The sequence below is a fragment of the Equus caballus genome, chromosome 24 (genome assembly GCF_041296265.1).
Source record: "Equus caballus isolate H_3958 breed thoroughbred chromosome 24, TB-T2T, whole genome shotgun sequence".
NCBI classification, from domain to species: domain Eukaryota; kingdom Metazoa; phylum Chordata; class Mammalia; order Perissodactyla; family Equidae; genus Equus; species Equus caballus.
In genome coordinates this window covers 15,920,404-15,946,282 of record NC_091707.1, presented here as the reverse complement: position 1 = coordinate 15,946,282, position 25,879 = coordinate 15,920,404, and the positions used below count along the sequence as shown (strand labels likewise).

At 51.8% G+C, this 25,879-nt stretch overlaps 1 protein-coding gene across 31 annotated transcripts in view; it reads right to left on the bottom strand.

The window, feature by feature from the left end:
* Window positions 1–754: 754 nt before the first annotated feature.
* The window catches only part of SAMD4A (sterile alpha motif domain containing 4A), a 203,093-nt gene continuing 177,968 nt past the window's right edge, over window positions 755–25,879 (bottom strand). For 15 of the 31 annotated variants that reach the window (XM_023627763.2, XM_023627769.2, XM_070249517.1 and 12 more), the window contains 5 exons: window positions 24,492–24,610; window positions 19,964–20,165; window positions 18,413–18,539; window positions 10,195–10,278; window positions 755–5,026 (listed from right to left, as the gene is read on the bottom strand). In XM_023627763.2, coding sequence (XP_023483531.1) covers window positions 4,998–5,026; window positions 10,195–10,278; window positions 18,413–18,539; window positions 19,964–20,165; window positions 24,492–24,610 — 561 coding nt within the window. In that variant the 3' untranslated portion in view covers window positions 755–4,997. Of the gene's footprint in view, window positions 5,027–8,978; window positions 9,824–10,194; window positions 10,279–18,412; window positions 18,540–19,963; window positions 20,166–24,491; window positions 24,611–25,879 lie in introns of those variants that run through there. The other 16 variants (XM_070249514.1, XM_070249520.1, XM_070249516.1 and 13 more) reach the window with 4 other exon arrangements.

Sequence of the window (25,879 nt, the reverse complement as noted above, 5' to 3'; positions counted from 1 at the left end):
AAGGAGAGTCGCCATGTGGTCATTGTTGCACTATCAAGTTGTGGTTGCCTCAGAGAAATCTTGGGTTCCCTATGTTTTGGTGGCAATAACCTCTGTATCCTATGTTTTCTTTTGTCTTCACTTTTTTTTTTTGGATTAGAGGTTTAATTTTATAAACTTTGAGTATCATAGGCCAAAAGACAAAACCAACCCACGGCTCAGAGAGGTTAAGTAACTTGCCCAACATCACATAGCCAGAGAATGCTGGAGCCAGAATTCAAACCCAGGTTGGTCTCTCCAGCCATATGCTTAACTGACATTATTTAGAATTTCTATTAATATATATTATATATCATACTGGAATTAGCAGTATTAGAATGAGATTCAAGCCATGTGTAGTTAAAACCCCAAAGCTCCAAGGAGGCTGCTGTCTCTTTAGCCATGGTTAAGGAGTGAAATATGATTTCGGAGGTACTTAGGGTGGAGAGCAAGCTATAACCGATATCGCCTGTAAGGTTAGCGTTGTATTTAGAAACATGCACCCAAGTCAGGTGACGCATTTATTGGCGACTCTGGACACACATCAAACTGTATCAATATTTACACCTCTCGCCCTTTCTGGCTCATGGTTGAAGACAGTCTGCATAGAGTGGTTGGGTGGGACTCGTTTACGGGGGTGTCAGCCTCGCTATTCCTCGCAGGCTTGCTTCTAAGATTCAGTTCCTTTTTTCTAATCGATCATATTGACAAAAAGAAAAAAAGACACACACACCAGTGTTACAAAACCTTGTATTAATCATTTCCCTTCACTTTCAATATAACGTTGATATGAAATATAGCCATGATTTAGTTACATGGGAGGAAATGAGTAATAAATACACTGTAGCAAGTTTAAACCACAAGGGTGTTTCACTGGTAACAACATTTGAAAACTGTACACTTGCAAAGAAGAGCATGTTCAAACATCAGCGTGTCCGGATATCAGGAAGGCTTTTACATGTAACAAACATGCTATTTCCATATTGTGACAAATTTAAAAAATATGCATTGCTTGGCAACATGAACTAGGCAAAAATAGCTCTCTGTTCACTAACTTTATACAGGAAACAGGACTAAAGGCATGCATGTACGTAGGGGTGCCTGCACGGGGCATGCAACAAAAGGAAGCTTTTTAAAAGTCAGCTTACAGTAGGCATAAATACATGAGGGTTATATATTAATAAGGGAGGAAGTCTTCTGTTTGACATTATTAACATTTCTGTTTTCTTCCTATTCCTCCCAGAGGAATACACATTCACCTTTAAGGAAAGATAAAGGAATTACAAAAAAATAAAACTCACTTTGCAAACATCTCTGATGACTTGTAAAATAAAAAAACCCAACATTATTAGTGTTATCACAGCCCCATGTGCAAATTATCCTTCCGCAGGTCCTTCCTGTCGCAGGCACAGCCAAGCGCCTGGGTCAGGCTGCTTCCCTGCACCCAGGCTGGAGCCGCCTGCTGCAGACAACTCCAGAAGGCGAGCGAGGCGGGCGCCGGCTTCTCCGCCCCTTGCTGCCCTTCTGCTTGCACGCCCAGGCATTCAGCCCAGCGCAGGCCCGCAGCCCCGCTCGCGGTGAAATCTGGGTCAGGTGGGGGAATGGGCATCTACATACCCTGCCCGGGCATTAGCTGCAAGAGGTGCAGGACAACAAGGACCCGGCGAAGGCTCCCGTTCCGTAAAAGGCAGCCAACGACACCTCAAAAGGAAACGTCGTTTCCCTCAGTGTCTCTTCAAACAAATGGGAGAGGGGCCCAGCTGTAGCTCCAATCCTGAGTACCAAAAAGGGAGCAGGGCTGCACGGGATTCGAGAGCTTGCTGCCACGGCCGCCTTCTGCAGGCAGACCCAGCAGCATCTATTTTGCTTGCTGGCCCTTGTTTAAAAAGTGAAACTTAAAAAGCATGTGGAAAAAAAATCTTATCAGCAGCAATGTTTCATTTCTTGCACACAGTTCATGTGTGTCTTCCTACTGTTTCCGGTAAGAAACCACTATGAATAAAAAGCACCAATAAAACATCATACATGATAACAATATCGTAGAGCACTCTGTCCCTGGGACGGGGTAGAGGTGCCAGATACACACGGCTTAAATCAGAACAAGTGGGAAAACACATGTAGTGAAATATATTGTACTCTGAGATCTTTAACGTTTACTAGTTACTTAATATAAAACAGCTGCATCTGGGGTCGATGGGCAAATACAAAAAAAGGCACTGCTGCTCTATTTCTAACTACCCGACCGCACAGCCTCACGCATGCAACTGTTTGATTCTTTCATAAAGAAAGTTCTTTTGCTTTAGGATTTTTCAATTGAGCTGTATACCTGCAGTCAACACAGGACTCAAAACAAGGTGGGGACAAGCTCCTAAAATTTATCAGAACACTCAACTTAAAAAAAAATTAAAGCACTAAGAGCAAAACACAACTAAGTAGATAAATCTATACACGGTCAATGAAAAATAAGCTTTTCTTTTGTTTTAAAAAAAGAATTATGTTGTTATTAATAACAGACTTTATCATGGTTACCAGCCATAGCAAGTTAATAAGTAACATATCCAAAATAATCTCTCTAATAATCAGATAACCATTGTTTCTATATTCAATGAAGGAATAAATAGAAATTCAGATTTGCAAATACTTTAAGGTATTCGTCCTTTTAAAGGATTCATGCTAACGTGATTGTGTTCACAATCTGTTTTGAACAGCCCGAGTCTTTGTGGACATATCTATTTTGCGTTCTCATCTCTCTGTGAGATATGTAACACCATTGCTTTTTCTTCTATTAACTTTCTCAGCATCCAAAAAACACCTTCGCAAACCCTCTGCTCTTACCTTTGCCCTTCAACCTCTTTGTCCCGTTCTTCCCGCCTCATAGGTGATCGTCCATCCCAACACATTCCCCAAGTAACACTCAGCTGGTTTAGAGAAAGGGTGTGGACAGTGAATGTTAATGGCACTTGGTTAAAAAAAAATCAACTAAAAACTGCTGCCTCTTTCTGCACGTGGATTTGCATCTTTAGAATGCAGGCGCCCAGAGAGGCCTCTTTATGCGATGCCTGGCACCGCGGGCTCCAGTCTTCCCTGCTTGCTAACGGCTCTCTGCAGTGAGACGCACCCAGCTCTTTAGACCTTAAAGAAACTTCAAAAGCCTTGTTACAACGTCCAGTGCTGCGTTGGGTGTACATTTTTAATCTTCAAGGTAAAAGAAAGTTCCTTGGATTTCATTAAGGCCTTTTAAATCTGTATTTACTTCATAAAACAAAAAAAAATAAGTGTGCGGTGATTTTCATGGTCTGATCTCTTCAATTTCGACTCTGTCTTCACTAAACAAAAAAATGGCACTAGATTCACCCATTTAATAAACAGACCTTATACCATCTCCCTGCTCTCGCCTCTGACAGAGCATTCACGCAACCCAATTCTCCAGTGCAGAGCACAACTCCTCTTTGATTTCCTCTAAACCCTCCATTGTGTCTAATTCTGAAACATAATCTTTCTTGCCCTTAAGAAACAGAGCTGTTACTTTGTGGTAGCGAAGTCTGTGAATCTCTCACTATGTAAATAGGGTTACATCCCTTCCGTGTGGATGGATGGATCAGCCAACACCACAGCCAATCCCCGACAATACCATGTGGACAGAACCGTCCTTTCCATCCTGAACTTGACCCTTCACACATCTTCTTTCGCTGCCCACCTGGGCCGCGCATCTCCTCGCAGCTCTCTCTGCCACTTGCTGATGTGTTTATACACCATTGCTGGGCCCTGCTCTCCTCCTCGTCCTCGGCAGGGAGCCAGCCAAGGGGGTACAGCCCCCAGGCTCAGGTTCCCACAGCAACTGCACTGCGTGTTTTGAGCTCCTTCTCTGAAGGGTATTAAGGCCTCTTGCAAGGGAAAAACGTGGGTCCTTGCCTTTCTCCTCCTGCGGTCCTTATCCCAGCTGTGCGTGGGGGCGAGGCTGTGGCGGCTGGGATGAAGCCCATGGTAGGCGAGGAGGAGGGGAGGCCTCTGGGTGAGAAGCACATCCAGCACAGAAAGGGGCTGTGGCATTCTCTTAGGATCTCTAGGTGACCAGAGAGCAAACCCCTAACTGACTACACGGTGCTGTCTCCTTGTGCCCTCACCAGTGCTCTGCCCGTCCAGCCACATCCTTGTCCTTCAAGTCCACCTGCACGCTCCCCCCCCCCCCCCCCCCGAGGTGAACGCCGGTCGGCCTGCGTCTCCCCGGGAAGCAGAGCTTGGCAGCCATTTGGAAAGACAACCCTGCTGCTAGTAGAAAAATAGAAGAAAAAAAGAATCCATATCAACAAATCCTTTACAAAAACCATAGTAGGAAGAGAAGTTCTATCCAAACTCTTTAGACATTATGTACCCTTTAAAATTGTTTTGTAAACAATACACAAATCAAAGTTTATCCGAAATTGTGTCAGAGGGACTTTCTCCCCTCTCCCCTGTTGCCACATGGCCTCTCGTGCGCTCGGCTCCAGGCAGGGGCCTCTAGGAAACCCAACTGGGGGGCAGAAGAGGGGAGCCGCCATCTTGCTTTGGTCGCACGTATCCATGACTTCCTCCTGGGGCCTGACTGCAGGTGGAGCGGTCTAGAAGGCTCCAGGGCTGGGCTCTGCTTCTCTGCTGTGTCTCTCTCTCCTCGTTCACGGTAGTAGTCTGTTTTTGCCTCTTTCCATCCAGGAAGCCACCTGCATCCCCTCCACCCCCTCCCAGTCTCAGGTTTCCTTAGAGACCCCACCCCACCCCACACCAAGCCATCCCACAACAGAAACAAATGACAAAATAACCAAGCCCAGGTCTACTGATATGTTTACAAGGACGACCTACGCTCTCACAAAATCAAAATGGGAGAGGGACCAGGGAAAAGGCTGCGAAGTATCTGGAGGACTCCGCGCAGCCCCGCAGACAGCTGGCACTGGGCCCACAGCAGTCGATTTCACGGCCAGCGCGGTCGCTCGCATCTTCAGCTTCTAGATTGTGGAGGTCCGGTCAACCCCGTCTGTGAGAGAAAGAAGCACATGTGGGCACGGGGGAGTAAAAAGCTCCGTTCGTGCCTACCTACCCCAATGCCACGCAGCTGGGCCTTCCAGTCTCAGAGGACAGGTTGGGGCTAAATCCATTCATTCATTCATTCATTTGTTCACTCGTTCACTTCTACCCCTACCCACTCAACATCTGGGGAATAGCTATTTCTGCCAGGAGCCACAATGAGCCTGGGAACCAAGATTTAAAGACCTAATCCTCACCCACTAAGCACTCACATCATAGTCAGGACACAGACATGGTAACCCCCATGACAGAGGAGTGATAATTCTATAATGGAGTATGTACCAGGCACAGCAGGAATATGGAGAAAGGAATGTTTAAGTCACCCCTGGAAGTCAAGGACAGTTTCACAGAGAAAGAAAAAGAGCTTTGTAAGATGGTGCTGTAGGAGAAGAGAGGTGGCATGAAAGCATGAGCGTGGGGAGCGCACACAGCTCACGCATGGGTGTGGTGCTGGTCATCAGCGGTGGGGCTGGCATTGGGCTGGAAGTTTAGGGTGAAGGATGGAGGAATAGAGGAGTGGTAGCAGACGTGGCTCAAGAGCCGGGGGGGGGGCTGCAATAGACATGCAGGTGGATGTGTCTAGCTCACATCCCCTTCTTTGTGAGCATCTCCCCCTCACCCTGAGTCCCCGCTGAAAGACTGGGGATGAGGTACCTATGACTTGGATCCATGGTTCCCACTGATCAGACCAGGAGGATGCATCCAACCCAAATTGATCCAGATTCTCTGTCTCAAGAATTTGACTGGGGGCAGTGACACCATAGTTAGATGTTGTGGGCGTTTGGAACTGAAAGATACTGCAGAAGTGGGAGAGTGCTGAGGCCACCCAGGCTATGCCATGTCTATATTATGGGGAGTCAGCGAAACCAGGCTATAGAGAAAGTGGGGGGCATGCATATCAGAGGCCATGAGTGAGACAGACAGCAGGGGGAGCTGATGGTTGCCCAGCCCCTTTGGTTGTCTGCTGACCATAGGAGAGCCCTCAGGACCAGACCACAAGAGTCCTGTGTACCGTGGACGGGAGCTTGGACACAGGCACCTGGGGAACTAAGAGCAGTAGACTAACCAGATCTGATTCTGGAACTGTTTCTCTGCCAGGTGTGTCACATGACCTGAGGAAGGATAAGGCTGGTGGCAAGAGGACCCCTACAGTGGTCCATGCTAGGGCTGACAAGGGCTTATCCCATCAGCAGAGCGGGGCACGGATTAGCCAGCGTAGGAGGGAGAAGTAACTGTGTTCACTGACTACTAAATGAAGGCCAGGGAGAGATGCAGCATGCCTCCTTGGTTTTGCTGATATCCAGATGTGCCCCGATGGGTCCTGTCTAAGCCTGGATGTCACTGACCTGCTCTAACACAGAGCGTCTCCATTCAGTAGGCAGAACTCAGGGATGAGAAGGGAGTGGCAGAGTGTTGGGGGGGGGGGGGCAGGAGGACCTAGGTGACATGGAGCAGTGCTGAGTCCACTGCCGTGTCCCCTGGCCTCCTCATGGGCGGGGCCCGGCCAGCGTCTCACCAGCAGGGACTTGGAGGAGAAATGTTTCTTTCACTGAAATTTTTACTGAGATCATTGTAGATTCACAGGAAGTTGTAGGAAATAGCACCAGGTTTCCCCCAATGTAACATTTTGCAAAACTATAATCTTACCACCAAGATACTGATGTTGATACAATCCCCTGATCTTATGTGGATTTCCCCAGTTTTACGTGCGCGTGCGGGAGTGTGTGTAAAGTTCTACTCAATTTTTGGAGAGGTTCTAAAGTAGGGAAGCAGATGGGCCCTGAGCGCGTTTCTGGTATCCGATCATCAATCCTAGCGGCCCCCAGATGTGAATTTACAATCCATAACCTCTCCCCGAGCTCCGCGGGTGTCAGCCTGAGCCTCCCGGGGGCTCTGCAGTGGTAACTGGCTGTGGGAACAGTGAGCTGTGTGCGCGTGCACACAGGGGCGCGCGTGGCGGGAGAACAGCGAACTGCGTGCGCGTGCACACAGGGGCGCGCATGGGGAGGAGAACAGCGAACTGCGTGCGCGTGCACACAGGGGCGCGCGTGGGGGGAGAACAGCGAGCTGTGTGTGTGGAGGGGGGGGGCTGTAGAAGAGCAGTGCACACTCTTGCTGGGACTCACGGGCCCACTCATTGATGTCAACCCTTCGTAGCCGCGGAAGTGGGGAGCTGGAAACATGAAAATCTCAACTAAGGCAACCCCAAGTCACATTTTCACAGACTCCTAACCCCATACCTCATCCTCCAAGTGTGATGGTATTCATCTGCAGGGAAATGACCAATAGATAAGTCCAGACTGATCATTTACAGTTGTGCAAGCTGTGCACTGCACAACTCCAGAGGGTGCCAATCACATGCAGCCATCATAGGTTCTATAGTTATTAGGACAAATTTCAAATAAATTGCAGAACAGTATCTTGAGAAAGTGGAGCCTTTTTCTAATTTGCACAAAGTCTCCATGTTGGCTAGAAGTGGGGCTGTAAGTCGTGAGAAAGACTAAAGAGAACAGGTGAGAAGGAATGGTAAGGGGATCGTGTGAAACGTGACCCCAGAACGGCCGAGAGTGGGCCGTGCGTCCCTCTTCACGGTGCGGCTCACTGCAGACTCCGTTCTGCTGGGAGGAGCCTCGCTTGTGTAGCCAGGGGTCTTTCTGCACGTTTAACGCTCCGCAGGAGGAGGATGACGGCCAGGCTTGGTGCTGGGTTTTCCTGAACACCCGGGGCTGCCGGTCAGGAGCAAGCCCAGCTGAGCCAGAGGAAAGCCGTAAATAAGGGCTCACAAACCAAGATGGCAGAGGCAGCCCAGCCCCTGGCTTCCGGTGGGTCTGTCAGGGGGCCGGGGCGACCGGGAGGAGAGGTGGCAAGGGAAGGCCAGAGAGAAAAGGAGCTGAGACGCGCAGGAGGAGGCGGCGGCAGACTGAGCAGACACTGAGAGGGCCGGGGGCCCGACCAGCCGCCTGGAATGGCCACACTGGGCCCTGGTGTCCCGGGACCTCGGACGGCTCCCCGTGCTGCCCTGAGGCCCAGGCGGACGGGCCTCTTCTACTCTGCTTCCCCCTCCCGAGTCCTCGTCCTCCTGCAGGATGGCTTAACTCATGGGCATTCCGTCCCCAGCAGGACCATCTTCCCTGGCACCCGGAAGGGGTCAGCCAGCAAAGAGGTGCTGTCCTAGTGGGAGGGCACCGCCAGGGTGCCCAACCCGGCCACCCTCAACTTAATCTGCATTCTCTGCACGGGAACTGCTTCGAGGCTTCACTCCAGAGGGGCTTGCTGAGAAAAACACAGCAAACAAGGGTGTAGCAGAGTAGCAAGATGAGAACGTTAGCAAAAACATCAGTTCAGAGAGGTTTTCTGTAAAAATAGAAGAATGAGCTAAAAAACGGTCTTTTCAATGAAAACCTCCCTTTAAAAAAGAGCATTTGGCATTCCTGCTGCTAGTGACGATAATGTTAGTACTTGACAGTTGGTAGGCGCGTGCACTGCGCCCACTGTCCGAGCTTTATGGAGCCTGGGGCAAAGAGCAGCTCTCCTGGCTCACTTTCCTCCCACAACCACTGGCAGTGGGAGGGCACCGGGGCTGCCTGCAGCGGGCGGAGCTCGGCCTGAGGACTCAGGGTCTGGGGGCTTCCCTTTTAAAAAATTGAGACATAATTCACATACACAAATTTCACCATTCAGTGGTTTTAGGAAATTCACAGAGTGTGCAACCATCGCCACTATCTAATTCTAGAATATTTTCATCACCCCCAAAAGAAATATGGTTCCCAGCGGCAGCCACCCTCCACGCCCCGCCCTCACCTATACCTTCTGCTCGACAGGCTTGCCTCTTCTGGACAATTCTCAAGCTCATGATTGGATCATACACTGCCTGGTCTTAAAGTCTGGCTTCTTTCACTTACTATAATGTTTTCAAGGTTCATCCGTCTTGTAGCACGCGTCAGTATTTCCTTCCTTTTTAAGGCTGACTGAAATTCCAGTGCACAGCTATAGTACGTTTTGTTCATCCGTAGATGGATCTTTGGGTTGTTTCCCATTATGCATCAGGTTATGGATGTGCTGACCCAATCTCCTCAGTTAGCTGGAGAAGAGCAGCTGGTAGCACCTGGCCCCGGAGTACTAAGGATGGCGCAATGATGCTGCGAAGCTTTTAGGATCTGAGTGGCCAAAGGAGAGGGCAGTGTTTGTAAATGGGGTTCCTGGAACCCCAGGGAGGTCATGGAAGGAGCTGGGCGCTCCTGCCACCATTTGGTCAGCAGGCCCGGGACGCCCTGGCTCGCTCCCTTCTGTACCGAGGTGTGGAGAATGCTGCACATGAGGTCAGCGGGTACCGCCCTGGCTCTCCACTCTGCTCCATGAAGAGCACTGACCTGTCTCATATTTGCTTTCAGGATAAGACTGTGTTTCAGAGACTAAAACCCTACAAGTCCCTGGTCAGGAGGACAGAGCCCTCTGGAGCAGCAGTGGGCGGCCATTCCCCCAGGCGGCCAGAGCTCCAGGGGTGTGGGGGCCTCTCTGGAGGGTGAGCGTGCCCAGCCTGGAGATGGCTGCCGGCTCCCGGGATGGGGCACAGGAGGCCTCTCTGGGTGCCCGGGACTCAGCCTCCTGGAGGTTGGCAGGAAGGGATGGACCTCTCTCCTCCATCAGCCAAACTTCCCAGGGCCGGCGGTGAGTCCAACCTGGAGGGAGGTGCCCGCGGGCTGCTGTGCCCACACCAGCCACCAGGCTCCAGGCCCGAGGGAGCCATCTGGAGCAGGGAGACAGAAAAACAAGCGGGGATCTTTGTTTCAAAAATTCTGTTTGGAGAGCATGCTGGGATACGACGCTTGGACCAGGTTGGGAACTCGGGTGCCGAGAAGGAAGGAACCCAGCGCGGTGGGGGATGTGTCCACAGCTCCCGGCTCGGGCTCCTGACTCCCGGCCTCAGCTCCAGGTCCCTGACCACCCAGGAGCCGGTGCTGTGGGTCCCCCAGGGTGGGGTGGTGGGATGAGGGTCCACCAGCACCCGAGTGTCACCTGCCCACTCCTCCTTGTGCCCTTCTCACCCCCCCGAGTGTAGACAGCAGATGGCCAGTAGTCCTCCCGGGTGTGCAGTAACGCACTGGAGGACACACTCACCTCCCAGGGCATGCTCGGTCATACTGAGGCACAAGGACTCCAGCCTGTTGTTGATGTCAGGTTCAGTCACGGGAAGCTGGAATTCTGCAGGGGACAAAGGGTTATATTGGTGACAGGGTCTCTAAGAACAAGGAGAAAGTCTGCTTGGTGCCACCTGGCCCCACCTGCCAGGGTGGGAGGACTCAGGGGACCTGTCAGGCCAGCACAGAGGGTTACACTCAGGTTCAGCTAACCTCTGAGGTCTGTTAGACACACAGAGGCTGCTGTGAACATGGGTAGCTGGAAGAAAACCCAGTGACTAAAAATAGCTGGTCATAGTCATAGTCTGTCAGCCCTCTGCTCAGAACCCTCCAGCAGCTTCCCATCAGAGTAAAAGCCACCCCTGCCATGGTCTGCAAAGGCCCCACATGATCTGGCCTCTTGCTACGTCTCTGTCCTTGTACAGCTGTGCCCTCCCTTCACTCTATCCCAGGGCCTCTGCTACCCTAGGGCCTTTGCACTGCTGCTCCCTCTGTCCAGAATGCTGGTCCCTAGACGTTTCCATGGCTTGCTCTCTCCCTGCCTGCATGTCTCTGGCTCTACTGTCTCCTTATAAAGGACTTTCTGTTCACTGTATGTGAACAGAACCTCTCCCCCATGCCTTTCCTCTGCTTTCTCTTTCTTCGTAGCTGTCACCAACAGCTGACGTATTATGTATTTATCTGCTGCCTCCTGCATTGAGCGTCTGCTTCACTGGAGCAGGACGTGGCTCTGTTCCTGTGCCTAGAACCGGGCCTGGCGCAGGAACCACAGCACGGCAAGCGCCTCTTCTGAGTCCAAGACTGTGTTGGGTGCCCCATTCCCAAGCGGGGCTCAGATAGGCTCAGTGACTCGTCAAGGTCTGCCGGCTAACAGGGAGCTGAGACAAGAGCCCACAATGCTGACTCCAGGGGCACTGCTTGCCCGCAGTGCAGGCGGGTGCCAGTTGACCCTCTCAGCCCCAGGCGCTCAGAAGGAAGGGCCAAGGCGCCTGCTCTGCATGTTCCACTGCCCATGGCAGTGCTGTGTGCATTCTAACCTTGATGCCCTCTACCAGCTGACCTCCCTCTCTCTCCAGGCTCCAGCCCCGCCTCCTGTGAGTGGGATGCAGCCCTGGACCTCCTCCTCTGCTCTGCTGGGCCCTCACAGTCAGCACCCCCTTGTCCCTCGCCCTGTGGGGCTCCTGAACATCCGTAAGAGCCTGGAAGCACCTTGCAGACAGCAGCAGTGCTTGCATACACTGCTGAGTCTCCAGGAGACCTGGCCACGGCCTTCTGCACACCTCACACATGTCCACTGAGGGATGGAAACGACAGAGCAAGAACTAGGAGGATATCTGACAGCTGAGAATCTGAACCCCTACATGGGCAGCAGAAGAAGACTCAGTGCCGAGTGCCTGGGTGCTCCCAGCGTCGCCATGGTCTTCGTGGTGACCCTGGGGAGCTGCAGCCTTTGTTGGCCTCAGCTCTTCCACCTGTCAAGCGGTGAAAGGGCTGTGGCCCAGACTCAGGCCACTTCCTTGCTCCTTCGCGTCTCCCCGGGGGGCACTGTGGCCAGAGTGGGGAGGGCATTAAAAATGCAGTTGGCGGTTTGGTGGGATAGGAAGTTGAAACCAATGGCTAAACCACAGTATTTGTTTCCCTTGGTTAGCTATGCATTTAGGTCTCTGCAGTCTGTGTCCCCATTACAGCTAATTCAGAGGCAGATGTTGTTTCCGTTACTTAAAATTCTCAAAGAAAAGGTTGGCAAGTGGATCAATATGAAAAGTGCTGGGGAGCAGATAGGGTTCTTTCTGACCCAAGTTCTGGCATCGATGGATCTGGAAGACACCTGCACCAACTCCTGAGAGGGCAGAGGCCAGTCAGGCCTCTAGGAGCTGGAGCCAGGCAGAAAGGAAGGGTCTCGCCCACCCCACCCACTGTTTCCCTCAGAGTAGGGTCGGAGCAATTAGACAATCCAGAGAGAAGAGTATTTTAGTATTTTCATCCATTCATGTGAAAATCATATGCATGCAAAAATTAGCAGCCTTCAGGGTGTGAAATCTGTAAAATAGAAACACAATTTTATATATAGCTAGTTAGCAAATATGAAAAAAAAAAAAACCCTCAGCAATTATAGCCATCCATATGCTCATTGTAAAATTTAGTTTACTCTCTAGCACTCTCCTTTAAACAAACACTGTGGAGAGATTTGGATAAATAAAGATGCTCGACATTTGGAGAGAGAAGTGTTTCAGCTGCAGGATTTCTTGCCAACACGCAGCAAAAAGCCATTTTCCAAGCCTGGGATTGCATGTTCCAAAAAGGGGGCTGCAAAAGGCGGGGCTCTCCACTCCAGAATCACCAACCTCCGTGGCTGCTCTTTTAGGGTGAAAGTTGGCGTGCTTGCTTTTGATCCTCCAGCTCTTCTCTCGGGTGCAACGGGGAGTCGTAACCCCCACCACTCTCAGAGCGGCACTGAGAAATTCTAGTCTTGCGAGAAGCCCATATGTTCACACTCCAGAGTTTCCTAATAGTGTGACTTTTTAATTGTGTATTTGATAAAAACAGATCTGTGGCATCTCCCCCACACACAAGACAGAGGGAGACCAGCTGGATGGATAACAGCTTCCATCTCAGCCGAGAAGCCCTCAGCCACGTGTAGCTTGGTGGGCAGAGCTCTTAAAGCCTCAGAGAGGCACTTGGGCAGCTCCTGCTATGGCTGCTGCTGACCACAGGGCTCCCTGCGTTCATCTGGGGCCCCAGCTGTAACTGGCCAGGCAGATGTAGTTTCGAATCTTCAGTGAGGCAAAAAGGAAAGACTCGGAGATTCTCTGCTGTTGCTTAAAGCAGGCTCATTCCTTAGCTCAGACGACATCTCTGAGTACAAGAAATCCCCCCACTATCAGACCCTCCCAGTGATCTCTGAGTACTAGAAACACCCCCACGAGCAGGTCATCCCAGTGATCTCTGAGTACTAGAAATGCCTCCATGAGCAGGTCATCCCAGTGATCTCTGAGTACTAGCAATCCCCCTACTAGCAGGTCACCCCAGTGATCTCTGAGTACTAGACATCCCCCACTACCTGACCATCCCAGTGATCTCTGAGTACTAGACATCCCCCACTACCTGACCATCCCAGTGATCTCTGAGTACTAGACATCCCCCACTACCTGACCATCCCAGTGATCTCTGAGTACTAGACATCCCCCACTACCTGACCATCCCAGTGATCTCTGAGTACTAGAAATCCCCCACTACCTGACCATCCCAGTGATCTCTGAGTACTAGAAATCCCCCATGACCAGACCATCCCAGTGATCTCTGAATACTAGCAATCCCCCACTACCCGACCGTCCCAGTGTTTAGTGGGTTGCCCAGGGCCTAGGCTTCTTAATTCTGGCTTTCAGAAGTCACACACAAGTGCAGAGCCTAGTGCTCAGACTCAGGGTCAAGAAGATTCTGGAAGGGACAGCTGCCACCCCTAATAAGTTGCTGCTGCAGGGTCTACCTGGGGCCCCCAAGTAGCTTTTCCTTGGCAGAAACCAGCCATCCCAGCGGAGTCTCCCATCTGTGGCCCTAGGTGCAGTTCTGCAGCTTTCTCCGAGTCACTGAGGCTGAGGCAAGAGGTCATGTCTGTAGGACTTTAGAATCAGGTCAAGTCAGGGCACTCTAGGAGAAATCTTTAGAATCCCACTTTGCCAGAGTCCTGAGGCTACCCTGCTGAATAAGTAGGAAGACTCTGAGTCCATTAAGTGAGAAGCAGGGTTGGATGGACAGAAATCAGGAACGATGGGCTGGCGAGGGAGCGACAGACGATGGCGGAGTGGGAGCTGGAGTGCTGTGCTGAGGGGAGTAAGGAAGAAAGGCAGCCTAGAAGAAAGGGTGAGGTGGTCACAAAAGGAGAAGCCGTCAGTGTGGGCAGGGAAATGAGCCGACACGGCAGGTGAGATATCTCGGCGGGCACAGAGGACTGTGAGCGATGAGTCGCCCGTATCCGCTGTGGGGAACACAGCCTTTCTCTGGTGGCCTCATTCCTAACCTGCAGAGGCAAGTGCTGTGGAAATCCTCCTGGTCCCACACGTGCAGGAAAAATGACAAGGAGAATTTGGTACAAGACAATATTGTACCCTCTTGCCCCAAGCTGGTCTCCATGTGTGTGTCTCAGAAGCAGAGGCACACAGGCCCGTTGAGTTCTTGGCTGTGATGGGATGCATTCAGTGACCACCCTCCCTGCCCACGATCTGCCAGTCCTAGGCAGGGCTGTTTGCCTCCGCTTCCTAGAAGGAGGGCAGCACATGTTTATCAAGTACTTAAAGTCGGTCCCTATTTCGGTCAGTGCCTCTGCCTGGCAGCCCCTTCCATTCCCCTAAGGGACCCCGTGCACTGACGGCACTCTTCTTCTCTCCACTCTTTCTAAGAGCAGTTGTTCTCTGGAAGGAATCTGAAACTCACTCACACTAAGGAGGAAATGCATGACGACAGCCTTGTGTGCTGTGCTCCCAGGTACGCAGCATTCTCATGGTAGAAGAATTCCAATCGTGAGCCAGTGCATAGGGGAGGTTTGCTGTGGTGAACAGACATGTCACACCATGAAATGCTGCCATGTAAGGCAGCGTCTTATCCATCTCACATCTGAGCTGTCTCAGTTTGCACTTGGTTTTATGCAAGGGAAGGATGAGACCTCCCTAATGCAGCCCTGGGAGGCTGCCAGCCTACCCTTCCCTATGCTTTCCCTTTGAAACCTGCTTCTGGCCCTCTGCCCTTTCCTTGGTAGGCCCTTCAGGTGGCAAGGAGCCTCCAGGACCTCCTAGTGTCACCCTAGGGCCACAATGAGATCCTCTTTGACTAGATCCCAAGGGTGGCTGAGCCCAGGTCAACAGGAGCAGATCTGCTTCCAAGAAAAGGTATCATTCCGCACGCAGTTTCCAAACTAATATGGCCCTCGGAGGAACGCCACCATTCTCACTGGGCGCCACCCTTGTTTTGAGCTTGTCACCTCCCTAGTGAGTGTATTAGACCGTTGTCCCCCTGGCTCTGGGAGGACCAGCTTAGTGTTTCTCACTCATCCAGAGCCCAGCAGGAGGCGACAATCACCCGGGGGCTCTCCTGGCTTGTCCTGGGAGACATCTATGGCCTGTCCATGTGAGAGTACAGGGAAATCCACCCCGACACGGTCCCCAGGCCCCACAAATCTGCAGACCCAGGGAAGGAGGAAGCAGCTTGCAAATCCAGAGAGGTGACTGGTCAGCTGAGACATAGCTGGCGGGCTGCCAGGCTTTCCTGTGTTCTTTGGTGACATGTAGAGTCTTCCATCATCTTCATGGAATTATTTTAAGTTAATGGAATCACAGCTTCCTGCGAACTGCACTGTGGTCTTCAAAGTTTGCCCACGTGGTTTCAGATGGATGCTCTGGATGGCCGGGAGGAAACGCCACATCATATGTAGCACAGCTTTCTCAGGACGCACTTTTGGGTCAGCCACACATCTCTATTCCATTTTGTGTCAGCATCACTACTGCTCGTGTGAAGAGGAAAGCCGCTTCCTGCCTCCCTGATGGGATCCCTAGAGTCTAGTCCTGCCCACTGGCCAGCAGACCCCCGACGCCTGCCCAGCAGACCAGGATGTGCGGGCCTGAGTGGAAGGGCCATCTGCGGAGGAGACGAGCCCAGCCCACCTCTAGGAGACCCTGGCTCTCGAGGATGAGCCTCCGTCTGGGCCGGTGGTGGCCATTCGAGAGGCTGCCCTGGGAACAGGCTGCCTCCTCAGGAGGAAGGAAGAGTTCTGACGCAACTCGAGGCCTTAAACACCAATGCCTGCTCTGCAGGGGCCCGGGATGCCCTCCAGCCTCGGGCAGCCTGCGTGGGGCCTCCTTGCGCCTGTGGTCGAGACCCACGGCGCCAGGTTCCCTCCGCCAGGGAGCCTGGCCATGGCTGTGCTCGGCCTTGCCCTTCACGACCAGGTCCCAGGAAGAGCCCCCCAGCATGGGCCAAGCGTGCCGGGCAGGACTAGGAGCGGCCACTGCTGAGCGCTCGCCAGGGTGCCGGCAACGAGGAAGTGTGGACCAGCCCCGTGCCGGAGCGGTGGCTGCCTTCGGAAGCGCTGCCCTTCGCCAGGGCCCTGCTGAAAGCGGGTTCCTAATCTTGGGCAGAGGCTAAATAAAAACAAACCAACGAACGAACCTCGAGCGTCTCAGAGTTCTGAGTCCCGTACACAAAGAACATTATTTAGACACTTGCATGGAACTACCAGGAAAACCAAGAGCAGTGGTGAGAGGTTGCCTCTGGGAGGGGAGCAGAGGGGACAGTCACTTTTCCTCATGGGCCCTTCTGTATTACTTGATTCTTTAACTTTGGGAACAAGAGGCTTCCTGGGAAGAGGGTGGAAATGACCTTTGGGTCATAGCTGTGCTGGGCATGAGGCCACCACGCAGTGCTGCTGTGGACTGCGGAGGGGAAACACAGGAGCGGAGGGAGGACCTGTGTCAACAGGCCCAGCGGCCCTCCTCCCGGGTATGGCCGGCTTTTCCCCAGGCCTGGCGTTCTCAACGGAGACGGAGACCGTGGGGAAGGTACGGCAAGAACAAGGAGGACTGAGGACTTGCAGAGAGCTGCAGGAAGGGAAAAAGAGGTTAGAGAGAAGAGAGAAGGCTGCAGACGTGCTAGGACTGAAGGAGAGCAGTCAGCTGTGCTGGGCCCTGTGAGGCTCCAGGTGCTGGGCTACAGGCCCGGGACCGAGGTCAGGGTGCAATGTTCATTCAAGGTGAACGAGCTCCTCGTGCCCAGGACGTCTTCAAATCTTGTCCAGATTCTGTTTTTATTGGGAATGGATTACACATAATTCTGCATGAAAACAGAGGCTGGAACTACCAAGGGAGAAGGCCTCTGCAACCCCCAAATTTCATTGAGTATTTCTTCCCAGGAAGAAAAACAGCTATAAGTATCAAACTGGAGAAAAGGAGCTTTAAAACAAAGTGTGCAATAGGAAGGTTCTAGAAGTCAAGAGGCAACTTTAAACAAGCATCTGGACGTGCAGATGACCTCTCCTTTCTGGACACACTTTACCTTGTGGCGGCAGCTCCTTGCAGTCAGTGTCCTCCCCGTCCTCCGTGGGCCCCAACCTCCATCCTGCCTCCTCTCCCTCCTCTGTGCACACTCCTGCCTGACCCCTCAGCTCAAAATCTTCCACAGATTCCCCACTGAGAGTGGCCAGGTCTGAGCTCCTTGGCCTTGGATTCGGAGTCCCTGCCACTGGCCGCCATCTTCCCAGCTCCCTTGGTCTATGAGCTGCTTCTGCAGCCCGACCCTTGGGCCCGGCCACAGCTGGGACGCACTGAGGCCCTCTGCAGTGTTGCTTCCTACAGCTCCGCTCTCCTCTTTCCAGTTCTCCCCCCTCTGTCCCTTGAAGCTCAGCTTAATTCCGAGAAGCTTCCTTGCACCCCCCAGGCCACAGTGACATTTTCCTTCCTTAAACTCTGGTAAGACGTGTCCAGAGTGCGTCTACTCTCCAGGGTGGGCATTTTCCTACAGGTACAACACATGTCTGCTTTACCCACCTAGAAGGTCATCTCAGTTGCCGTGGTGATGGCTTGCGTGGCCTTGTACTACTTGTGGAGTCTAAGAGGTTACCGTCTGTCTAGGCAAAGGGTGCGAGCATTGGTTGGCTGCATGTAATTCTGGCTACTCTGTGTCAGGAGGCGTGCTGAAAGGAGAGGTGGACTGGAGGTGCACTGAGCTGCTCTTTAACCAAGGAAAGATGACTGGTCCCACAGCCATGTCTGCAAGGCCTCTTAAACCAGGGGCGGGTCTCTCAGCGTCAACATCGTCAAGTTTTCTCTTTCTCTGTCTCACTCTCTACATATCCCCCCACATACACAACCACCACACACATACACTACACAGGGAACCCTTCCCACCTCCCCCCAAAAGCCCTCCAGGGATATCTCTGGTTTAACCAATGTAGAAATATGACTAGTATCAAAAATATCCCCCATCAGATTGCAATTGACTCTGGGGGCTCCATGTGCTGGCCCCCAGCCAACCTGCCGCTATGCACACTGGCAAGGCACAGTTTAAAAAAGGAAAGGCTTCTATAAGCTCAAAGGAATGCGTGGCCACAGCTGAGCCTAAGCACCTTCCGGCTGGGTTCGCCGGGGCATCTGTTTTGGCATCCTGGCTTCCCCTCTGTCTAGGGGAGGGGGCGGTGAGGCGCGCGGGCCTACCTGGCTGCTGGAACATCAGCATGCTCTGCGGAGAAGTGTGCACGGGCAGCGAGCGGGTCCTCTGCACTGAGCTGTGGCTGCGGCTTGGCATGCTGTTGCTGCCCCCGGGGTTGGCAAACCAGAGGTTCTAGTGAGAAACACCAAGGGGGAACCAGTTAGTCCAGACACATGGGGTGGGGGTGGGAGTGGGAGCAGGGCCCCTGCCAGAATTCAGGAGGCAGACACCCCTGAGGACTCTCTGCTAACTTCTGGAAGAGGGCTTGCAGGCCAGTGCTGCCTATCTGCATATCTGCAGAGAGGGGCTTTAGTCCCCCATTCCATCACGGCCCCCGCCCACTCCAGCCCGGCCCTGCTCTGAGCTGCAGCTCCGCCTGGACACCCATCTCCCTCGCTGTCTCCAAGCTCTTCTTGCTCCTTTGTTGCCTTTGCTTTTCCTGTCACTTTTCTTGGAAATGGGGGGACTTCTATAAATGTTCGCAGTGAAGAGCACAGACTATTTCAGGGTTCTCATTTGATTTTCTTTTTGAGATTCTTACAATTTACTACAAAGCAAGAAGGAGAAAAAAAAGATCTCAGCTGGCAACGAGCTGGCACGACTCGGCTTGCATGTTTATTACTAGTCGGGGGTCCTAGCAGTGACTTCCTCTTGAACCAATCCGGGGGCTTCCCACAATGGTCCGAAAGCGGGGCTTTCCCATCTGGGGCTGCTTCCCCTGGGGAGGGGGTCCCGGCCTGTCTTGCCTGGAGCTGTTTTCCTGTTTTTAATCCAATCTGTCATTGCTTAGTTTCCCTTGACAACCCAGAACCTCAGACCCCCTTGTGCCCCTCCAGTCCCAGCCCCTGCCTGCAGAGCCCCCAGTGCTGCGGGGTCCCCAATCCTACGGAGCCACCAGTGCTGCAGGCCCCCAATCCTATAGAGCCCCCAGTGCTGCGGGGCCCCCAATCCTACGGAGCCCCCAATGCTGCGGGGCCCCCAGTGCTTGGGCTCACCAGTGGAAGGTGTCAGGTGGGTTGGGGAGGACGAGTGGGGTTCTAAATCACACAGGGACAACCCCCGGGCAGCTGGCCTTGACTGGCTGAGAATGTTTCATCCTCCCTCTGACAGCCTCTCCCAGGCTCCTTCCTGTGGATTCTCTGCCACAGCTGGGAGCATGGCAAAGGAGCTCTTTGCCTCGGATAAAAGGCTAGGAAAGCTCCACAAATGCTCAGGCTCCCCTGGCAGCCAGAGCTGGGAGACAGTGAGATCTGCTGGGGCAGGTCACAGATCAAGGCAAATAAGAAATAGGTCTTGCCTTTCTTCCTCAAGGCCCCCATGTGCAGGGCCCCCAAGATTAAAGCAGTCGTGGGGCATCCTAAGCAAATGCCCCAGAAGCCAGGTGCAGCCCCAGAGAAACAACGCAAACAACGCTGGTCACCTCTGAGCACAAGGACAGCTCTCCCTCACTTTAGGCCCCCTCGGCCTCTCCCCTCACCTTGGGGTCATCAGGGGACTTCCTGAAGCCTCAGGCCCTGCACTTGGCTGCCCATCCTCCTCCCTGGGGTGCAACAAACCTGTCTTCCTTGCTTCATGATGGTGGGGTTGGCTGCGGTGCTGCGCGGGGTGGAGCTGACGAATCCACTGGTGCCCAGGAGGCCGATGCGGGCGGAAGGCATGCTCCGCGAGGGGATCTGGTACTGGCGTGGGTTCCGTCTGCCCATGCCGCCACCCACAGAGCCGGCCGTCGGGAGGGAGTTGGACTGCCCGAAGCCGCGGCTGGCAGGGGAACAGAGCAGAACCGAGGTACTGTGAGCCACCCTCAGCCCTGCCTGCCCCCGGGCTGCCAGCAGGACGCCTCCTGGGGGTCCGCTCACATTGTGACAGTTATGATGCCTAGGGGGGTGGGGGTCTATGCCAGGAAAGGGCTATGATTAAAATGAGAGCTACTCCCTGAGAGCAAATATCACGTGTACCGCCCTGGGACGTCTACACTGATTATTCAGTACTCATGACAACCCCATGAGGGAGGTGCTCTGTCCCTTTGTACAGCTGGAGAAGTAAAACAGAGAGCCTAATAATTTCATGAAGGTCACACAGCCATTAGGGGGCAGCGGTGGCATATGAGCCCAGAAGGTTAACCAGTGAGCTCTTCAGTCTTCTCCATGCGGCGTCCCAGGCCCTGAGCACTCACATGCCGTCAGGAGGCCACACAGCAAGAAGGTGGCCAAGCCACGGGAAGTGCTGCTTCCCTCATCCCACAGTCCGCTTCTGACGTCTGTCTGTGCAGCACGCTTGGAGAAAATGGCCTGGGAGCCCCAGTAGGACGTAAGCTCCATGAGAAAAAAGATGATATCTGTCCTGACCAATCCTGCATGGCCCACGGCTGGATCAGCTCCTGGCACAGTAAACGCAGGCTGAACGAATGAATGAGCGAATGAGTCAGTCTCTGCCATCGTGATGCCTCTCCAGATGACCCCATGTCTGGGGCTCTGACTCCCGGTTGAGAGGAGGGATATGGGGACAAAGATGATGTTTGCAAGTGCTCTGGACCTAGGGCCCTGACTGCTCCCCACTCTACAGGCCCTTCCTGCAGAAAGCCCTGGAGGTCACGTGCTTTGCCTGGGTCCATGCAGGAGGCTGCTGGGGACCCTTGGCAGTGAACTCAGACGCCGTGCTCCCTTCGGTCCGGTGACCTCAGCGCCAAAGAACTCGTCCTCCCCAACACGCGGCAGGCTCTACGCGGGTGCGCAGAGGCCAGCAGGGCTGCAGGAACCAGCACATTCTTTCCAGGAAGAGTCAGCTTTAGTCATTCACTGACGTTTAAGCCGAAATGCTTTACCTCCAATGGCCACAAGATGGAACAGACTGCTCTCCCAGCCACACAGGGGAGGTCTGCAAGGAGCCAGCGAGGAGACTCCGGGAGACGGGCTGACGTCGTCTGAGCAGCTGAGGATGAAGGGGGCTGCAAAGCAGTCATTTCCTGAGAAAGAGAGGGCTGTGTGTAGGAGGAGGGGCGGCTAAGCCATAGGCACAGCTGATCTTGGAAAATGTTTCTCTTCTCTCCAGAATGCCTCCATTTCCCAGGGAGAGAGGGGGCAGGGAAGAGAACTCCACAGTGGGCTGGCTGCAGCTGGATTCTGGGCTTGTCTCCACTTCCAGGCTTCTGTGGTCAAGGAAAAGGTTCCCGATTCCAGGCCGGTGCTCATCTCCACGCGGGGGTAGGCGGGCGCTCACGGGTCTAGGTCTCTCTGTCTGTCTCATCCTGTCTCCCTTTTTACCCCTCTCCCGTCCTTTACTAAGGCAACATTTTTGGTTTGAGAGAAGAAATTCAGAGCAGGAGGGGTAGAGCCATCCTCGTGATGGGAGAGACCTCCTCTGGAGGAAGGACTATCTGAGATGCATGACAGCTGGAGACAAGGGTCAGTGGTTGTTTTTCTGCAATTATGAAAACTAGTTCTTTGGTTCCTGGAGTCAGAATTTTGGCCACCTGGTAGATGATTCGGTGTTCTGCGAAGACACTCCTAACTCAGTGTGGAGAGCTCTTTTGCTTGTTTTCCTTTTCTGTTGGATTTTTAAAAACTTATTTCGTATGCAAAATACAATAGTCAATGATTGATGCTAAACTGATTTGTGCTTCCAGGAAGGCAAGACTATTTTCTTAAGCAATATAATGTGAGCAGAGAATTCTGGTAGGGGACACTTAGTCACTGGAGAGTGAGGGCTGTGGGAGCACCTGAAGCCAGGACTCACGGAGCTGGGCTGTCTCCAGTGGGTAGAGCCCAGAACATGTTGGGGACAGGATGGATGGGGAGTAGAATTTGGCCAGGCTATCTTTCTAATGAGGGTGGGGCCCTACTGTGGTGACCTTAGTTGGTGTTACAAAGCCAGACTTGAGGGCTGCCACTGCTGGCAGCCAGAGATAACACTTAGGTTACTTAAGATCACTAGGCTTAATGAAATAATCATTCTTTCTGGGGAGAGAATGAAGTGATGAGTCAAGTTTTCATTTTTCATTCTCTTGCTCAGCTCATCTGTGTCTCTCTTTCTCTGCTTTCTTAAATCTAACTAACTGATTTCATTACCTTGAAATGCGTGAAAAGATTGATAAATTAACATGAATAAGAACCAATTAATTTGGGATTTGTGATAATTCAAGCAGAGGCTGGGCTGCAGTTACCTTTGTAATGTCAGAGAAATAGGTCTTCAAAGCAAACTAATAGCATAAAAAGGTCTCAGAGGTAATAATTATGAGAACAATTATTTTCTAAAGCTTAACAACTTCCAGTTGAACATCCACGATCAATGACTGAATTCATTCTTACGGAATCAATAAAAAGCAGTCCATCAGGACTCCAATCTGCCAAACCGTGGGTTAGCCCAATACAAGCGCTAGTTTATAACACTCTAGAGAGGTCAAGGTCACTGCCCCTGCGCCACTCTAAGTGGGCAACTCTGACGCGGACCAAGGACAAAGCGGGGCAGACAGAGGCGGGGGATGACACTTCTGGGAGGAGGAGCAAAGAGCTCAAAAGCTCCATCTTCATCTTCAACCTCTAAATTCCTTCTTCCTCTTGGAACTTGTCTCCCAGGGCCCGGTGTTGCAAGAAGGGTCTGGGACCTCCTCCTCACTTGGGAGAGGCACTGCTGCCCTCACAAGAAGACAGAGAGCCTGGGAAGGGGGTAGCTCCAGGGGAGGAGGCTGAGGAGCAGGCCTGGCCTTTCATCTGGGCCCCCAGGAATCCTCAGAGTGCACAGGTAGTGCAGCCCAACCCAGGGAGGCCAACCTCAGAGGGCTTGGGGCCAGGGAACTGGCAACAAAGAGTGTGGCTTTGCCTGATCGTCTTTTCTATACATCACCGGAGACCATGAAAGCTGCCTGGTATCCAGAGAGGCTGAGACACTGACTCTGCAGCTGGCGCTGACCTGCCTGGTCCAAATCCCGGATGCCTCTGCCTACCAACTCCTCTGTAAACTGAGGTTAATAATAGCACCTCTACCTCATGTGGTTGTTGCAAGGATTAAATGCATTAATATTCTTCAAGTGCTTGGATACCACTTGACGCATAGGAAGTGCTACATGTTTGTTTAATAAATAACAATGTTAATATATGCTGAAATATGATAACACTGTAATTTTTACATTAATCTTCAATGAAGACTGTTCACAAATTCCAACTGGCCTTATCTCCCTTAAATAATATAAAACAGTAATGTTTTAAGGCACACTTATGCAAATAAATACCAAAAATTTTAACAACACAGACAGAGCTTCTATATATGCACTGAGAAATGAATTTAGAGCTTTATAGGTACAGGTGAAAAACTGTTGTTTATATGCTCATGTTTAAAAATGTAAAATAGAATGTTGATTTCTCAGGACGTTGCATCATCGTTCCCTTGTCTCCCTGAAACTCTCCGTCATTGTTCAAGGCTGAACACCACCCCTCCCCGCAATTCCTCCCCCATTGCCACTGTAATTCACCTTTAATATGCAACTGGATTCCTCAATTTAAAACCAGATTAAGGTAACAGTTCCAAAGTACAAGCAGGCTTCATTTAACTGCATCCAAGAAGCTGAAGTACTATGAAAAATCAAGAATGGTACTGCTCCACTCTTAGATTGCAGCTCAGACCAAAATAGACTAGCACTGGGCTCTTCACCCTGCCACCAACTATAATTAGCTTGTCTGCAGCTAGAAGGGAGAAAGAAAAATCACACTACCACTTAAGGTGCTGATAGAACAACACATTTTTGTCCTTTCAGAGCCCCCTTTTGTGGATAAACCACCAAGCATTTTGCTGGCATTCATTAAATCACACCACTTTCCCCTTGGTGCCCATCTGGACTGATACCGATGTCATTTTGACAATATAAACTGAGTTACAGAAGATCACACTCAGCTCTTCCTCTGGGAATGCTCTCTCTACAGCCTTTTCCCAACCCCATCTGCTTAAGGAATGTGATTTGCAGTTCAACAGGGCATCCTGTTGAACAAGGAATGATGTCCTGCCCTAGTCCTGCCCCAGGCACCCGGGCATCCCAACAGGAAATGAGACCCTGCAGAATCACCATGCGTGGCAAACAATGAAATCTCAACATACTTTCTCTGCTGTCGATATCCTGATATGTCTAGAAGGGTTTTCCGAGGGAAAGACCGGAAGAGCTTCTGCACCTGCTGTTTCCATGACAACAACCTTTTTTTCTGTGTCTCTGTAAATGCCTGCAAAAACAAACAGGACTTTTTAATGGATGACGCAGCCTGGCATTAGAGGGAGAAACATGAAATTAATAGGGGAACATCAGAGTCTCTGCATCTGTCTGTTTCCAACCTGGTCCAAACAGCAGTCAGTTGCAGCTAGGAGCTGTCCGTACTGAAAATTCAAGTTATTTGACATTGGAGGTGCCTGGGAAGGTACACGCATTAAGCTTTTGACAACACTCGTTTTTGGGTGCATTTCTGGCAGATCCATTCCCACCTTCCCTTTCCTCCTGTCTCCACTCTGGACTCTATTTACTAACCAAGAATGAATTGCAAAACAGATTGTTGAGTACTCAAGCTTTGGCAGGGCCCTGCATTTTCATAATCAACGGAAATGCTAAACTACTCCAAAAATCAATCCACTGGATGGTGTGTGGTCACCCCGGAGTGGTCTGCGGGCCTTTAGAAAATGGAGTATAGTCTCTGTGTTTCAGGGCTTTGTTGAGAAATCTCCAGTTAAGGGGGCTCCATGCCCTTATCCTGACCTAAACTTTGTTTAAAGTTTAGGAAAATGGGTAGATCTGACTACTTTTCAAGTCTTGACTAGTAAAATGGGTGTTTGGGGGATATTTTGCTTACACTGTCATCTGTATCATGTGTCCTGTGGCCACCATGGCCCAGGGAAGGACTTTCTGGGAGTTATGAGTTCCCAAAGCAGAGCATCTCAAATTCATGATCTATTAGAACCCACCAAGGAGACTGTTAAAGGCAGATTCCGGGCCCTGCTCCCACACACCCGGAGCCCCATTAACAGACCTGGAGGGGAGTCTAGGGAGCCTGTGCTTGGAGCAGGTGCCCTGGCAATTCTGCTGCGTGCAGAAAATGGACATGTGGTACTCTAGACGGGGAAACTGCGCCTGCAGTACAGAGCCCTGGCAAGGGCCTGGCACTGTGGCCCACATGCCGTGGGAACTCCATCAAATTTGACTGCATAGTTTTGTCAATAAGGCATGAAATCCTTGAAGAAGCAATAAACTATTACTTAGAGTAACAGACTACATGACTATTTCCCATGAAGGAAACAGAGAAAAAAATGACAGCTTAATTTTCTCCTGATGACATTTAATCTTCAAGGACCTAAACAAAGGAGAGCTATGCGAACAAAAGCAAAAAGATGTTAGTTGTATTGTAGAAAAGTAATTGATTTGCAAATCCCTTCCTCCTAGGTGACCTTAGCCAGATGCCATTAAGGATATTTATCAAGGAGGGCTACCAACCCAGGGACTCAGT